Source organism: Dendropsophus ebraccatus, chromosome 9 (assembly GCF_027789765.1).
Source record: "Dendropsophus ebraccatus isolate aDenEbr1 chromosome 9, aDenEbr1.pat, whole genome shotgun sequence".
NCBI lineage: Eukaryota > Metazoa > Chordata > Amphibia > Anura > Hylidae > Dendropsophus > Dendropsophus ebraccatus.
Genome location: NC_091462.1, coordinates 57,553,647 through 57,571,121, shown reverse-complemented (window position 1 = coordinate 57,571,121; position 17,475 = coordinate 57,553,647). Strand labels below are relative to the sequence as shown.

General features: G+C 39.3%; 1 protein-coding gene across 1 annotated transcript; it reads right to left on the bottom strand.

Moving 5' to 3' along the window:
- Positions 1-1,295: 1,295 nt before the first annotated feature.
- On the bottom strand, positions 1,296-16,862 carry FAM237A (family with sequence similarity 237 member A). The gene is made up of 3 exons (XM_069985259.1): positions 16,790-16,862; positions 4,978-5,392; positions 1,296-3,297 (listed from the first exon to the last, which is right to left on the bottom strand). Exons 2-3 carry the CDS (start codon positions 5,375-5,377, stop codon positions 3,164-3,166), a joined length of 534 nt encoding a protein of 177 aa, XP_069841360.1. The 5' UTR covers positions 5,378-5,392; positions 16,790-16,862; the 3' UTR covers positions 1,296-3,163.
- Positions 16,863-17,475: the final 613 nt, after the last annotated feature.

Here is a 17,475-nt window from a genome sequence, read left to right as displayed (position 1 = left end):
ACAGCCCTCATTTGACAACAAATAACAGGCGTTATTTTATAAAAACGGACATTATTTGTTGTTACATGAAAATTTTCATCATTTTGACAATGTGGGAACACTGAAAGTGCAGCCCAATCAGCAGGCAGCATGTTATAGAGCAGGAGGAGCTGGGTAGAGTTATGTACAGGTGTTTGGATAAAGTTCCAGGACAACTAGTCATTTATTCATGTACATCTCTGTGGTCCTACCTAGTGATTGATAGCTGACCACAAAACTATAGAACATTCTGCCTGCACTTTCTATGTGAGGTTTTCTTTAAAATAAGTAAATGTATTGAAACTGTTACACTACGTCAGGTAATTTTTTAATATCCTAAAACAAACAATAGTGTGAATGTTACCAGATTCTCTTGCTGACATTGCTTGTTGTGTCTGATATTTCCTTACCACATTATGATACTTTAGTTCCTTTGTATGGTATGTGTTTATCTGTATCTCCCTTTTAATCTTTTCTTCACTTATGTCTTTTTATGCTATGTTGTACTTCATTTTGCTTTACGGAAAACTCAGATATACCAATAATTAAAGTTCTCACTATTAGTTCTGTTGAAAATGTTCAGGAACAATAGTGCAGAGATTTTCCTTTTTTTATTCTGGCTCATAGTGTGCCTTATTTTCTGAGTAAATAACATGTACAAATAAGGGTCAACCAAAGTTTAAGGTAGTTGAACAAGAGAAGTGGGTGGAGCAATGGAGAGCCGTGTACCTCTTGAATGCATAACAGGAATGAGCTGAAGTGGACTGATTCTCATTTTATACTTCATTGCTAACATTTCTCAATATTACAATCGATGTTTAGTTTGCTTATTATGCTTTTTAAGTCCTTTGCATTCATTTCAATGAAGTAAATGATAATAATAACTAATAATTGGTAGGCAATGTTGCTCAATTTCTTAAAACTTACATTGCACGCATTTCGAGATCAAGGTCAGTTTAGATTGTTAGCCCTAATGGGGCCAGGGACCGATTAAAGTGATGACAAAATGTAAAGCGTTGCAGAATAAGTTGGCGCTATATAAATAGAGGAATTAGTAGTAGTAGTAGTAGTTGCAGCAGTAATATTTCCAGATCACTAATGTAACAACTGGAGTCGTGGATAATAATAATGCTTTTATTTATATAGTGCACACAGATTCCGTAGCACTTTCACATCTAAATTTACCTACTTGTATGTTTTGGGTGTGGGAGGAAACCCACGCAAACACGGAGAGAACATACAAACTCTTTGCAGATGTGCTAACCACTGAGCCACCATGCTGCCCGCTGTACCACTGCAAGCGATAGCATAAGCCACACAAGGGAGTGGAGTCTAAGAGGCCGCTGGTCTTCAGCAAGGCGGGATGGACTTGCTGCAGCAGTACCCCTAGGTCGCTACCCCTGGCTTGGCTTGCGAGCTGCAGCGGGCGAGGTGCAGCTGGAGACATGAAGGCAGGCAGGAACACAGCAGGACTCAAGGCAGGAATCATGGGGAGCTGGGACCACATGCTATGGGAAGCATGAAAAGGCTCCAACAGGGAATGTCAGGACAGGTGCTTTATTTATAGGGCAGGTGTTTGTGCACTTAACCAATTAGCGATGAATTGTCCCTTTATATCTGTGGCGGGGTGGTGGGGAGGCTCACATTAGCCAGGACAGTGGGGAACAAGAATGTGGTGCATTGAGGCGCCCCCAGGGGTCTGTACGTTTGGTCCGACGTCTGAAGGAGATGGCCGGCGGGGAGAGCAGGTGTGGTGATAGTCGCTCAGCCAATCACTGTCCGGGACCACTCTGAAGCTGTAGAGTGTGGTGCCGGGATGCATACAGAGTGCAGAAGAAGACCAGGAGTGTGGATAGGTGGAGTGTTAACTGTTTGGGCAAGGGCTGCACGGACATTGCTAACTAGGTCTGTGCAGCCCTTGCTAAACGGTTATGGGGCCATGTAATAGGTCAAGTAAACGAACGCAGATCTGGCATCACGTTTACAGTATTGATTGGACCTTCTAAAGCACAGCGAGCATTATAAATCTGTCTCACTATTACCAACTGTAAAACTATAATTCTATATAAAAGCATCTATATCAATTCATTAAAACGGACAATCCAGCCCCTGGAGATATTTTAGGCACTACAATAGACTTTATATTCTAATATACAATCTGAAAGTAATAAATGAGGCTTTCATTCTACAAATTCATTTTGAGCTATATACAGTTCTAGCAGCATTTCCAGAATCTTAATGTAGACAGATAGATAATAGGCAGAAAATAAACAAAAGAGCAGTGTCCATGAAAAAACAAAACAAAACATATATCCATGGGTTTCTTTAAAGCTGGAGAAGATTATACTGAATCTTCTGATAGTAATTATCATCATTTACAGCTCACAGTGAGAGTTGCTAATGTATTCATATTGGTATTCTAGTAGAAATACTTAACTTATAGGATATGTCCACACATCGGAGTTTCGTGTCCGTCTTTCCGGACAGCTGTCAAGAAAATGACTGCAAATAATGATCATGAACATTATTTACAGCCGTCATTTAGCACAAAAACGCCAGCTGCCCGGAAAGATGGCCATAATTTTTTACATAGTGGGAACATAGCCTCAATCTGTTTTATCTTTTTATAATTTTCCATAAAATTGTCCATAAAAGGTATTTACTGTCTGTGAGTTGTTTTATTACAGCCCTCCCCCAATAAAAATACAATTATAATAATACTTTGAATTTTTAAACTAGAAACCATGAATGGGCCCAAGTAGTTAGAAATCAGAAAATGTGCAGTAAACCTGTATTCACATGCTATTTACATTTATTGTTTAGAATATAAAACATTTTTTAGGATATCGAAATTTGACTTAATGTTGCAATACCTTTGGATTTTACTTGATATGCCAACTCCAATATTTACATCAGAACATTAACACGAGCCACCGTGATGCTTTATGGTCCAGAAACCAGTGAGATCTATGAAAACCTATCATGAACATATTTATTATTAAGGCATTTGTATCAAACTATTTATATCCAAGTGCAACCTGAAATTGAATGCATGACGACTACTCATTTGTTTGAGAGTTCATTACAATTAGGAATCTGAGAAGAAAAAAAAAAGATGCTGTTTTGTCTTTTCTTCAATGTTAAACTACTTTCTCTTGATTCCTCTTTTGATACTGCTGAGTAGTCTGGATTCCTTTTTGTCTATCTGGATACCTATTAACTGTTGAATGAGTTCTTTTTGATTCGGTAAACCAGATCTTCGATTGTGGGAAAATGTTTCTGCAAGAAATAAGAGTTAACATAATAAACATAACATAACGTTAAAAACATAACATAATAAAGCAATGTACACATGAGCTCTACATACATCATCAATATATTTTTGATCTGCAGAAAACCTGAACAATTGTCCTTATAATGAAGTCCCACCCTGCTTTGATAATATCTAAATATAGCTGCTAGCATCTCTGTTTTACACCTTTATGCTATGTTCACATACCAGTTTTTTTTCTGTTGTATTTTGGATGGCTGTCATTTTAACCTCTTGACGAACCAATGTGTACCTGTGTGTCTTGTGTTGGGTAGGGGAGTTCAGAGGGAAAGTCGGCCATATTTTTGCCTCAAAATGACATGCATCCAAAAATACAGCTGAAAAAGACGTTGTGTGAACATAGCCTTAGGGCCCTATTACACCAAAAGATTATCTGACAGATTTTTTTTTAACCAAAGCTGGGATTTGAACAGAGGAGAAATCTCAGTCTTTCCTTTATGACCATTTGTCTGTGTATAGTCCATTCCTGGCTTCGGCTTAAAAAAATCTGTCAGATAATCTGTGTAATAGGGCCCTAAGTCTAAGCAATTATAACATTGTCGTCTTTGCTTTAAATAAACAGATTTTTTTGTAAGATTAACCAGTAAATGCTGTATATCTATTGCTCAGTTTTGTGCTGTGATCTGTCTATTATAAAATTTTGGTGTAGATGGGACTTTTTTCTTATCACTTTTTATTACATTTTTCAACTATGTTTTTGTTTTTTTTAATTATTATTATTCTATTTTGTTTATGGCTTCCAACATTTAGGATCAATCATATAAGCAGATTTTTTTTTTTTTTACACCACCCACCCCAGGGGTCTTGCATGAACAATCATTACACAGATCAATGCAATACAAATCCATTGCATTGATCTATTTAATCGGTAATCTACTAGGAAAGCTTGTCAATGGCAGGCTGTCATTGTAGATCTGTTACACATCAAAAGCTTTGGGCTTCAATAAAAATGTAAAATAAGCTCAGCAAGATTTTGTTATTGGGGGGGGGGGGCGATTTAACCCCTGAACCGTCAATGACGCGGTCTCTGTCTAAAGAAGGTTAGAGAGGGCTTGCCTCCCGAGCTTGCTCCATATGCCCTTGATGTTGCAAACATGAAACTGTACATCAAGGGTTATTAAGAAGTTGAAAGAATTATATAATGAGAGCAACCTCTGTCTATATGCTTGTTTGGGGCTATTGTTCAGTAGAGAGCATGGAATTTCTTCTCTGCACTCTCCCCTATTAGCCAGAGTGGAGGGCCAATAAAAGGGCATGAGTTGTTCCAGAAGACGGAGTACCACCATGAACTACATTATATGACACTCAGCTGAATGGACACCATACATTGGTTGTCAAAATGGTTTTCCAACATGAAGTCATCAGTCATACCACAGACTGGCAATTGGAACATTTTACAAATATAACTGAATGCTCATATGTCCCTGGTATACAGTATATTTACAAATCTAAATCGATGCACATGCTAAACTATTAAGAGGTCATAACACATGAATTCTGTTGTAACACATTTGTATTGTCTTGCTATAAGTCACAGATGAGAAAATATCTATGCCAGGCAGATGTTTATATATTGGACGTGTACTTAATATGTTGTAGCTTCTTTGGCCACATTTCAATGGACTTACTTGCTGTGAATTGTGAAACAAAATTTGTTATTTTCTTCCCTTCTTCATTCAGCTGTCTTCTGCCCAGCCCATGTGTTCTGGAGAGTACACAATCCACATAGATGTCCCAGAAAAGTTGCGCTAGGTCCCAAAACAGAACACCATGCTTAAAATTGTCAGATGATTTCAGATATATCATAAATTCCCAGAATCCAGCTACAGAATCAGCTATCCTGGGTTTTTTCATCTCCAGTAAGATAGCTGTTGATGTCTCCCAGCACTGCGGATCTGCACGACCCAGGGCAAGTGGGTCAACTTGACCATGACAACAGATGGTATGAATGCAGAATAATCCAAGAAAAAGCAGTGAACATGTTAGCTGCATGCTATAGTATGCTTGTCCAGTGCGCCCGGTGCACATGTCACGCCCAGTGCTCTTTAAATAAAAATAAACAATATGATATTAGAGAACTACAACAGTAGAAGGAATATCATATATGTATATTTATTTGCTTTATCCTTACCAATATTTCATAGATTTTGTTAACATACAGGTAGGTAAAAAATTAAATAAGGTAGCAGGTTGCCTATTTGGAATTCCAGTGTCCAGAGTCCACTATACTTTCAGGAAACAGGCACAGTAAATGTCATAATGGGGAGAAACTTCTTACAAGTATACTGTGATAGTGAGCTCAATCAATCTATGATAGTGACAGAAATAACATACACATTAAGGCCATGTTCACACTACGTAAATCTACGGCCATAGTTCTCGCCGCAGAACTACAGCCGTAGATTTCCGGGGTGGAACATAGCATTATTTGCTATGGGATCCCGGCCGGAGCGTACACACATCGTATACGCTCCGGCCAGTTCCCATACGGCGCCGCAAACAACTGACAGGTCCATTATTTGCGGGCGGAATTCAATGAATTCCGCCCGCAGAAGGACCTGTCAGTTCACACAGTGAAGCGAGCGGCTCCGGCCTCTTGCTTCACTCTGTGCAATGGGAAGCTCTGATGCGGGGGCGCGCTGATGCGCCCGCATCAGAGCTCCACGGAGGAAAGATCATCCGGCCGGTACTTAAGTACCGGCCGTGATGATCCGGGCCGGGACCTGCCGTTCCGCGACCCGTCCGGAGTCACGGAACGGCCGGTCTCATACGTAGTGTGAACATAGCCTAAATAAGTCTTACAGATAGAGTAAAGAGGGCAACAATTTTTTTTTTTTTATAAATTGTTTATTTTCAAAGTTTTCCAAACAGAACACATAAACAAACACACAATGAAGAGCAGAAGAGAGTTCCAGTTACACAGACTCCGGGGCTAACACTATAAAACAAGTTACATATAATCGTGCACAGCCCACATGGAAGCAGCTGTGCTCTGTCCACAGTAGGGGTCGCACCATCAATGGGAGACATACTTGAAAACGTCACTCTCAGATGGGTCTGTGCATATACCAGCGAATACGCCCAGGGGCCTAACGGGCCATTATACAGGAACCAGAAATACAGATCATAAAACATACATAAAAAGGGAATGACAAAGACAGGACAGAAACATGAGGGGTAAAACTAGTCAAAGTGTCAGGTGGTAGTGGGTGAATGGGAAAGTTTGTAGTAAGTATCCCATGGGGCCCAGACCTTCATGAACTTATCTACTCTATTTTCTTGGAACGCAGAGATATACTCTAGTCTCCTAACATCTTGTATGCAATTCACCAGTTCAATAGCCGTTGGGATGAGACGTTGCTTCCAGTACTTAGCTAGGAGGCATTTTGAGGCAGTTAGTATATACAAGATCAGTCTCGCTTGGCGCTTTCTCATGGTCTTAGGAGGGACATTCAAAATATAGGAAAGCAGGGCAAGAGGTACTATCTGCCCCAAAACCACAGCGATTAGGCCTTGAACTCCATTCCAGAACGGCTTCAGTACCGGACAATCCCAAAAAATGTGTGGTAGGGTACCTCGGTGCATCAGGCATCTCCAGCACTCCGGTGGAGTGTCGGGGTACAGACGGTGTAATAAATCAGGGGTGTGATACCAAAAATAGAGAATCTTATATTGATTCTCTTTGTAAGAGATGCAAGAAGACGATTTGGCCACTTGAGACCAGACAAGCTGCCATAGACCCTGTGACAAAGGCCGCTGCAGGTAGTCCTCCCATTTCTCCATGTATTTATGTTGCAAGGTAGAGCTATTGGGGGGGTGAATTAATAATAGAATATATCATTGATATCAGCCCCTTCGTAGATGGGGCACCTTTACACAGCTGCTCGAACATAGTGGGTTTTTGAAAGGGTTCATAGTCTGTAATCTGAGCCGCATAATAGGAGATCTTTTCATGATAGGCAGCCGCCCGCAGGGGTAGGTCAAACCGCTCTCGGAGCGTCTGGAATGGCAGAACCTGTCGGATGAATGGACACACTATATCCGCATAATGGAATAATCTAGCCGTTTGCCAGGGTGAGATCTCGTCATAGTTATAGGCCCCAGGAATCAGAACTGTGTATAGGAATGGAGCTAGCGGAGAAGGGTGTGATCGTAAGGGGAAGTGGAGAATGCTTCGCCTCCACACTTCCCAGGTATGTTTCATAGGGCCCAGTAAGGAGAGTGTATCAGGGGGAGGGGCAGGGGACCAAATTAAGTTACTGGGATGCAATGGCGCCAACCACAATTTTTCAATCTCAGCCCACTTAGTGTAGGCCAGCAGGTTGGTCCAAAATGGGATGTTCCGCAAATGCCAGGTAATATTTATAGAAGTCCGGCATGGCAAGTCCCCCATTACCCCGTCCCGCACAAAGTACTGATTGGGCTACCCTATGTCGCCCCCCATTCCAAACAAACCTGAGCAATGACCCCTGTAGTTTTCGGGAGGGCAACAATTTTTAAAGTTGTAGCCAAACATCTCCCATGTAATATGTTTAACAGAAACTCACCTGACTAAAAAGAAGATGAATATACTACATCATGGTTGGGTAGGAGAGGCATTTCTCTCCACATATTTAGTATATGCCCGACGTGTGTCGGTACTAATTCATAAAGCAATAGAATGCATGGTACTGGAGAAAAGAGTGGACAAAGAGGGTTGATATATGTGTTCTGGCCTTTATATACATTCTCCCTCCACTCTCACCATGGGTAATTTTTGAGTTGTGTAAATGTTTGCAGGACAAAGGGAACGTTCCAATTATGGCAGCAGGGGATTATAATAACGTTATCAATGAGGAACTGGACAGAGTGAGAACAGAGTGAGGGCAGTTTATGCAAGGGGTAAACTGGATCGACTTTCGGAGAGCCCAAAATCCAGATGATAAGGCATACTCCTGCTACAATAGATCAGAAGGTACTCTCTGAAGAATAGAAATGGTAGTGAGTCATAGAGAGCTGTTGCCATGGATTAAGGCCATTAGGTATGAGCCAAGAAGTATCTCGGACCCCTCTCCCATGTTAATAAAAAAGGGAAAGAGAGTTAGGAGAAATGGGGAAGACAGTAGTAAGGGGCTTTAGATTTATTCCCAGCTGGTTGTCATTATGGAAAGACAAAAAAAGATATGAGGGAGCATATTAAGACGTTCCTGGAGATAAATCAAGGAACAACAGATGAGGAGGAAGTATGGGATGCCTTTAAAGCACATTTAAAGGCCCTATTACACAAAGCGATTAGCCATATTTAGCCGATTTTTAGCCATTACAGCCGATGATTGCTTAGTGTAATAAAAGGCACCTATCAGCCAACATGTACGATGTGCTGACCTGACAGGTCGGCGCTTCCTTGCTTCTGCTAATCTCCCCATGTAATAGGGGCTTTAGAGGGGTATTGATGGAGAGAGTGATAAGAACTAAAAAGCAAGAAGAACAGGAAAAAGAATGATTAGAAAAGCTGGTAGAAGAGAAGGAGATAAGCTTTGTCTGTACAGGCAGTAAGGAAGATAAAAAAGAATGGAAGTCTGCGGTTACAAACTATAAAGAGTTACTGGAGGTAAAATCTAAGAATTGGTTGAGAAGATCTTTGAAACAGAAGCGATACAGAAGCGGGTAGTTTCTTGGCATCTACGGTTAGAAAAAGGAAAGGTCAGAAAATTATAGCCTTTATTATGAACAGAAAAGGGAGATTAGTGAAAGATATTGACAGGATGGGAGAGGTGTTTTTAGAATTTTATATGGATTTTTGAAATTCCAGCAAACAGTAGAGGAGATGGAAATAGGAAATATGTTAAAACATGTTATTTACCCAGGCTAGCGAAGCCATTGACAGCTTAGCCTAGGCTATGTTCACACTACGTATATTTGAGGCTGTATAGCAACCAAAACAAGGAGTGGATTGAAAACACAGAAAGGTTCTGTTCACATAATGTAATTGAGTGGATGGCCGTCATTTAATGGCAAATATGTGCTGTTATTTTAAAACAACGGCTGTTGTATTGAAATAATGGAAGTTATTTACCGTTATATGGTGGCCATCCAGTCAATTTCAACATTATGTGAACAGAGCCTTTCTGTGTTTTCAATCCACTCCTGGTTTTGGTTGCTATGAGCACCTGACATGAGGACCAAATACAGCCTCAAATATACATAGTGTGAACCCAGCCTAGTAGCTGATATAACAGTAGATGAATTATGGAAAGTAGTGAAAGAAGCACCAAGAATGAAAGCTTCAGGGCCAGAAGGGGTACCATTTATCTTTCAGAAATCTGGAGATTTGCTGATACCAAGATGGGTCCAGTTGTTTTATAGTATGCAGGAGAAAGGTAGATTAACTACTTCTATGTACTAAGCCTCAATTATCCTGTTGTAAAAACCTGGTAAGGATGGGTATGAATCGAATGAGTATAAACCAATATCGCTGCTCAATTCTGGTATAAAACTTCTGGCAAAAGTCCTAACACACAGTCTGGCAAGAGTAAAAGAATTAATTGCAATTGCAATTGCAAGATCAATGATAAAGTATCAGGGCTTATAATAAATTAGGGGAAAGACAGTATTATTGTCCTTAGGTGGAGAGGTGGTATGTAAGAAACTGGAAGTCTTGCCAAAAAATGGAACATTTAAAGCGCAACTATAAAATATTTTGACCATTCAGTTTTAGTTAGCTTAGGTCATGACAAGACTTTTTGCAATATACATTAATAACCTAAAATGATCAGTTTTTTAAATACATAAGGCTGATTATGCCCTTACAGCTGTGTCTGGCTCTGACTTATTTCTGCATTCCTGCTGGACACGCCCCCTCCCTGGAGATCTGTCCTGAGTGTACAGACTCTAACAGGAGGATCAGATAACAGCCCTGACACACAGAGAGAGACATAAACAAACCCTCCTCCCCCCTCCCCCCCTCCTAGCAGCACGTTCTCCCCCCTCCCCTCACAGAGGTGAATAAGCAGAGCTGAGGGTGTTGTGTGTGAGGAGCAGCGCAGGGGAAGAGCTGGATGGAGAGACAAGTGTTTCCAGTGCCACCATCACTAAAATGTGCTGCATGAGGGAGAGTGGGTGAGGCACTGAGGCGAGGACTACAAGTCCCAGCACAACACAGCTGTAGTCCTTCCATAGTACATATAACACTCACTATCAGATGTCTGCAGCAGGTGCCCCCACCTCCATGGCTGACATTATCCTACAGTGTTATAAGAGCAGATGACTGTATCTAATCCCACTGTGTGTGATTCCATCTGCTGGAGCTCTGTATCTAATCTTACATTGTGATGATACTGTATGTTGGGGCTGTATCTAATCCTGCTATGTGTGATACATCTGCTAAGGTGCTGGTCAGTGAATGGAGGGACCCAGCCAGGGAGATGAGGGATAGGCCACGCCCACTTTATCTCAGCCAGAAGAAAAATTAATTTATTCTTCTGAGCCAAACAACTGGGGATATCTCAGCGAGCGCACAAGCTATCAGTTTAGGGCTCTTTTCAAAAGGTAACACAAGGGCTTTTTATTTGAGGAATTTCATTTTTTGGCTACTGAAATTATAGTTGCGCTTTAAGTATAGTAGACATATAGTGGTATTGGGAAGGGGGAATGTTTAGAATATTGTTTTTTTTTGTTAGTTTGCTATAGAGCTAATCTATTTCTCCCCCTTATTCCTCTCTCTCTCTGGCTGCCCCCCCCCCTTCATTGCCTTCTGTACTCCTGCCTTTGAGTATGTTGTCTGTCGACTACCTGGGTAAATATAGACATACTGTATAGTGGCTTTAGAAAAGGATAGAAAATAGAGGACGGAATGGAGATGGAATTTGAACATTGTAACAATTTGATCCTTAATGCAAACTAATTGTTCCCATCAATTATGTAAATTTTGTTTTATGCTGAATAAGGGTGCGCCCCCCCCCCCCTCTTTTTTTCCCCCGCTAACTAGGAGTAAGGTTACTCATTCATAAAGGTACAGACTCCTAGCCTGACCTAAAACACTGTATATCGAAGACATAGTCATATAATTTCACTGGGGGACCAGACCAGCCTCTGAAATGGCATATAGCAAAGCACTGGGAGGCAGTGATCGGCCTGATTAAGTGCGCCTCCTGGGCATCAAAAAAAAAAAAAGTGCTTCTTTTAGACACTTTGATATACTTATGCTGGTACTGTAAAGGCTATGGACATCTTTTTCCTTAGGTCCTTATTAAAAATGTTCTTTAATTTCTTTTCTACAGCCTCAGTATTGCCCTGTTTTCTGTAGGTTCATCAAAGTACCTGGTTTGAAGAGTCTGTCTTTAGCTATTATATCTTATTTCCTAATCCAACTTTTAAGCTGATTTATGAGCAGCTTTTATGTATCAAAAATCAGCTTAGAAGTGCATTCAAGAGAGAAGTTAAGGGCTGATAACAAACCTGTGAGGGAATAGCTTCTCTGGCAGACTTTACTGACAGGACATTACTGGGGCTGTAGAACAGAAAGTAAAGAACATTTTTAATAAAGACCTACTTAGAAAATGTATATACCATCATAAATACAATTGCAATAGCATAATATTGAAAGCCATGAAGCAAGGTACTGCAGTATACAGGAATAGGAAGTTAGTAGGACACTGCGTAATCCCTTGCATTACTGCTACTAGTTGTATGTCAGTTGTAAGCATAATCAGATATAAACAATGAAGAAGCTTCACTTCCTGCACAACCACCAGAGCCAAATCAAATAGCTGGAGGTGTAAAAACAGCTGTTTGAGTTTCCTAAAATAACTTTTACTACTCATTCCTGCAAAATAAATAAATGAATAAATAAATGACAGTTACACTTTAAGCGCATCGGTGTGAATCATGTTGGTAGTGTCACATCAGGCATGGATTTTTAACCTTGGTATAAAATAAATTTATCCTACATCTTTCTGGAGTGCTGGTTCACACTAATCTTTTTGCCTACACAATAGACAGCTGCTCAGAGGGTTATATCTGATCAGATACAATAGAAAAACTTGATTGTATCATTCTGACACAGCAAGAACCCTTTGAAGAAGTTAGACACATTCACACAGTCCAGGTTCACCCCTGCACATAGCACTAGGTACACTCAGCTCCCACTTCCTGTGTTCCATCTTGATGTCTCTGTTACTAGAGATAGACTGAGCCTAACAACAGGCAGTAATTTGCATATTCAGTGGAAGTTAGACTCATAGTAAATAAAACTTTAGATACATTTGATATCAGATGAGTACAGGTTGTGTAAAAAATTAGTAACCATTCAAGCAATCTGATATACATGTACAGCAGCTATGTATCGGGTAAACATTATTTGGGCTCAAGAGTATGATTCTGCCTGTTTAACTACATAAATGTCACTATTTATAACAACCCCATCCATCCAGACCACATCTAGGCAGTTTGACGCAGTAAAGGCCTTTAGACCTGCCAAAATAGTACTCCTGCACCCTGTTGAAGCAGATGAGTAAAATGAGAGCACACTGCATACGGTTACCGTAGGGGTGATAGGAATATAAGTAAAAAAATATTTAAGAGTATTAAAAAACCAATATTACAATATTTTAAGACACTCCTTTTCTATTTCTCATATCATAAATAGAAACTATAAAACAAAATATAATTTTCATTACCACATGAAGATGCAAAAAGCTTTATCTCAGCGCCACAAAAGATTAATTAAAAAGTCATCAAAAAGCTGTACATAACCCAAAATGGTACTATTTAAAAATACAGGTCACCCACAAAAGTGGGGTGCACATAAAAAGTAGACTGTGAGATAGTTCTCACAGTGAGGTCCCCAACAATTGCTGGTGAAGCCAAAATGTGGAGGTACTTTTAAAATGGTTTAGCATCATTGTGGCAATATTATTGACTCCTTATCTGTTTTGTTTTTTTAGTTAAAATGGGTTTAGGAGACAAATAAAAACTGGAACAGATTTTTAATCTTGCCTAAACATCACTAGGTTATGACTGGTGAGGCCCCAGAAAAAAAAAAAGTCAGCACTTAAAGGAAAAAAAAAAGTTTACTATAGAATCTACACTACAGTTACTGGAGTGCTGGCGGCACACTGTGACACTAGGACTTCACAATAGAGAAGGGGTTTCTGACAATCAGCAGTAGGACCTTCTTCTAGAGCCAGCTCCTGCTAGGCAGACTCCCAAACACAGTCAGGTTCACACTTTTTGTAGATGTTTTTCCCAAGTGAACACTTCCAATAAGGAGCTCAATTTCCCAGTTTTCTCTTATTTTTGAGGTACCCTTTAAGAACACCCTGTTGCTAGTAATATATTAGTAAAACACTGACACTCGTTAGAGAAACCTTAATAATAGGATATTGTCCCACTTAGGCTGCGTTCACACTACGTATATTTCAGTCAGTATATTTCTTCTTTTTTTTTTTTTTTTTTTTTTTTTTTTAGAAGTCACAAACAGGAAGGAACGACTCACATCTCTCCGCTCCTCTAGATCAACACAAGAAACATGTCATACAGTAAGATCGGGCATCTCATCCCTATAAAACAGTCAGTATATTTCAGTCAGTATTGCAACCAAAACCAGAAGTGGATTAAAAACACAGAAATTCTCTGTTCACACAATGTTGAAATTGAGTGGATGGCTGCCATTTAATGGCAAATATTTGCTGTTATTTTAGAACAACGGCTGTTATATTGAAATAATGGCAGTTATTTACCGTTATATGGCGGCCATCCACTCAATTTCAACATTGTGTGAACAGATCCTTTCTGTGTTTTTAATCCACTCCTGGTTTTGGTTGCAATACTGACTGAAATATACTGACTAAAATATACATAGTGTGAACGCAGCCTCATATTGTATTCTACTAACTCACTGAACTGAAAGGCAAGAGCTTTCACTAATCCCAATGCTTGCACAATATTAGTGGTTACAAATTAATTTGGTTTTGTAGTTGATACACATGCTATGCAAACTGTGTCTTATCTAGACTTGGCTGAAATCTGGTCTATGGATCCATTCACAGTTCAGTTCTGTTCCAGGTTTTCTTTATTTATTTGAACTAAACCAGAAGTAAATCCTAGATGGAAGAGAAGTACAAGTGAATGCTGAGCACAGTAAACAAATGTAATTATGATTACTGTAATGTGAAATTACATACTATCAGAAATGAGGTTGTATACGGCAGTAGGGTATACAAAGGGTATCCAACATTTTAAGTAATTGGGGAGAATAAGTAGATGGTGTCACATTTAAAGGAGAAGTTCTTTAATGATGACAATCCTAAGAGATTACAGATTGTCTAATCTCTATTGGCTCAATTATTGTACAGGAAATTAACAGGCGTGCTTCAGTGCCCAAGATATACTCTATTCTGAGTCCTTAAGGAGGAAGAGATTATTTTACCATAGCAGTTTCCATGTTTGTCTCCAATCTGTCCTGAAGAAATCAAAGAAAATATTTCGAGTTTTTCTTTCCGATATTTTATCAAGGACAAGAGATATTTCTTCTTTGCGTCACTGTAAAATTATTTATCTGGTACCTATTACATAGTGCTGTTCTACAGTCTTCATATATTGTTATGCCTATGCCCCTATATTGTTATATACCAACAAGTACTATGTTTTAGAACTGCAAATAGAGAATAATCAGGTAGCAGTCCAGTGAGAATTGTACATTTTAACTAATGGGCATTTACTATACAGACTAAGCAAAATTCACATACCACAAAAATGTTACCTTTTGTGTAACCTTCAATCAGACTAACAATGGTATATTTGGTTACATAGAAATGTTGCTTGGGCTATATTTTATTAAAATACTTCATGATCATAAAGGGTATTACAGACCATTAGAATTTTTAACTTGGTTAATGCATCATAAATAAACAAGTTTCCTACAACTCACAACTTTTACCTATGCTGTAGTGATCTGCAAACAAATGCAACAATGGTTGTGTAACCTCTGCCTGTACATAGTGAAAGTAGAACAGGTATTTTATGTAGGCAATGAAGTTATGCATTGATAGCTATGTTATATAAGATGTCATACATGTTTCTTTCATAAATTAACCTTAGAGAGAGAGAGAGAGAGAGAGAGAGAGAGAGAGAGATTGACATGGATTGACAGGCAGATAGATAAGAGATAGATAGATGGATAGATAGATAGATAGATAGATAGATAGATAGATAGATAGATAGAGAGAGAGAGAGAGATAGATAGATAGATAGATAGATAGATAGATAGATAGATAGGAGATAAATAAATAGATAGATAGATAGATAGATAGGAAATAAATAGATAGATAGATAGATAGATAGACAGTCAGACAGATAGAAGATAGATGGATACCTAGATAGACAGATAGATAGATTGAAAGATAAATAGATAGATAGACAGATAGATAGAAAGATAAATAGATAGATAGATAGATAGATAGGAGATAGATAGATAGATAGATAGATAGATAGATAGATAGATAGATAGGAGATAAATAGATAGATAGATAGATAGATAGATAGATAGATAGATAGATAGATAGAAGATAAATAGATAGATAGATAGACAGTCAGACAGATAGAAGATAGATGGATACCTAGATAGACAGATAGATAGATTGAAAGATAAATAGATAAATAGATAGATAGATAGATAGATAGATAGATAGATAGATAGATAGATAGACAGACAGACAGACAGATCTGCTGTGTAACTATGTAAGTTATAAATTGCGCTTCCTGTCACTATAGAAGTTGCTGAGCCCCTGCTCCCAGGCTTCTCCCTGGCTGCTGCTCTCCATGGTGCTGAATGTCCCGATCTCTGCTCTTCCATCCAGGGTCCATTAGTTCCCCGTAATAACTTTTCATTAGAACTATTAGTCCTCTGCTTGCACTTGATTCAGTAAATCCCTGTACACTGTGTGTGACTATCGTCCTACCCAGTATGCATTACCCTGACCCCCTCTATATTACTGTGTATTGTATAGTAAATGATTAGTATGCTAGACATCTACCTCGTCGATCCCTGTGTAACACACTACCTCTCTCCATAGACTTTTCTTTGCATATAATGGCACAATGCCTTGTATACTGGCTTTCCCCCCTGTATCCTTCTGTATTTCTGCTTCACATTCATTGCTGCTAATGCTATTTTATACTCTTTAGAGTGGTTTCCCTCCCCCTGTAGTAAAACTTCTAACCCTCTCCAGTTCTCTCTGTACATCTTCTACACTGAAAACGATGTTTAGATTGGCTTCTTCACTCTATTCCTTTACACCACAACTTCAATTACTCTCCAGTCTTTATTTCTATAGATATTGTAATGCATCATGTGCACAAAGTATTAGATATTGGTATATTGGCTTTTTAACCTCTTCTCTCTCAGATGTGTATGTGCATATTCTGCATGCTCCAGTAACTAGTAGTAGATTTGCTTCTTACCTCTTGCAGTCTCTGTCTGCTGGGTCCTTTAACCCCTTAGGTGACACTTGTTAGCCTGCCCTTGCCTCCAGTCTGCTCCACAACTCTCAGGCTTCAGTTGCTCTTTTTAAGAAGGGGGAGTGACCGGGACCGGTGAGTCTGTACGTCAAAGCTCACTGGAGAATCGTCCACCCATTTGGAGACTGGAGAGCTCATTGAGCACTGAATGCTGTGATTTTTTTCCCCTCTTCCTCCTTGATAAATACTAGGTAATCCTCTATTAGCTCAGTACAATATGGAATTGCCTCTGGTCTTTTGCAAATAGCCTCATTTAGCTGTAATATGTGATTGAGGTTTAAGCTGGGTCAGATTAGTAACTGCACCCTTGTGTCAAACTTCCGTCATCAGCTGCTATTTCCATGTTGTTTTCTTGTGTACAAGCTGCCAGGAAGACGTATATTCTGGGAAGAGGAGATACTGTAACTGAGCTGCTGAGTGCCATAAGGTTATATTGTATGTGCTGGATGCAGAGAGCAGTCATTTACTACAACCACTAGTTATGTCACTGTCTGCCATGGATGCAATATAACTCCTGTGCATTTAACTCCTAGGTGTCCCCAAATTTGAGGGGTTTTTTTTTCGTTTTTTTATTTATTTATTTATTCATTTATTTCTTTATTTTGCATTAGGATCATTTATAAACTGTG

Coding starts and splice junctions, on each gene's coding strand:
- FAM237A (XM_069985259.1), bottom strand. CDS start 5,377: ATGTGCACCGGGCGCACTGGACAAGCATACTATAGCATGCAGCTAACA. Junction 3,298..4,977: donor TGTTTCACAATTCACAGCAA/GTAAGTCCATTG, acceptor TATTTCTTGCAG/AAACATTTTCCCACAATCGA.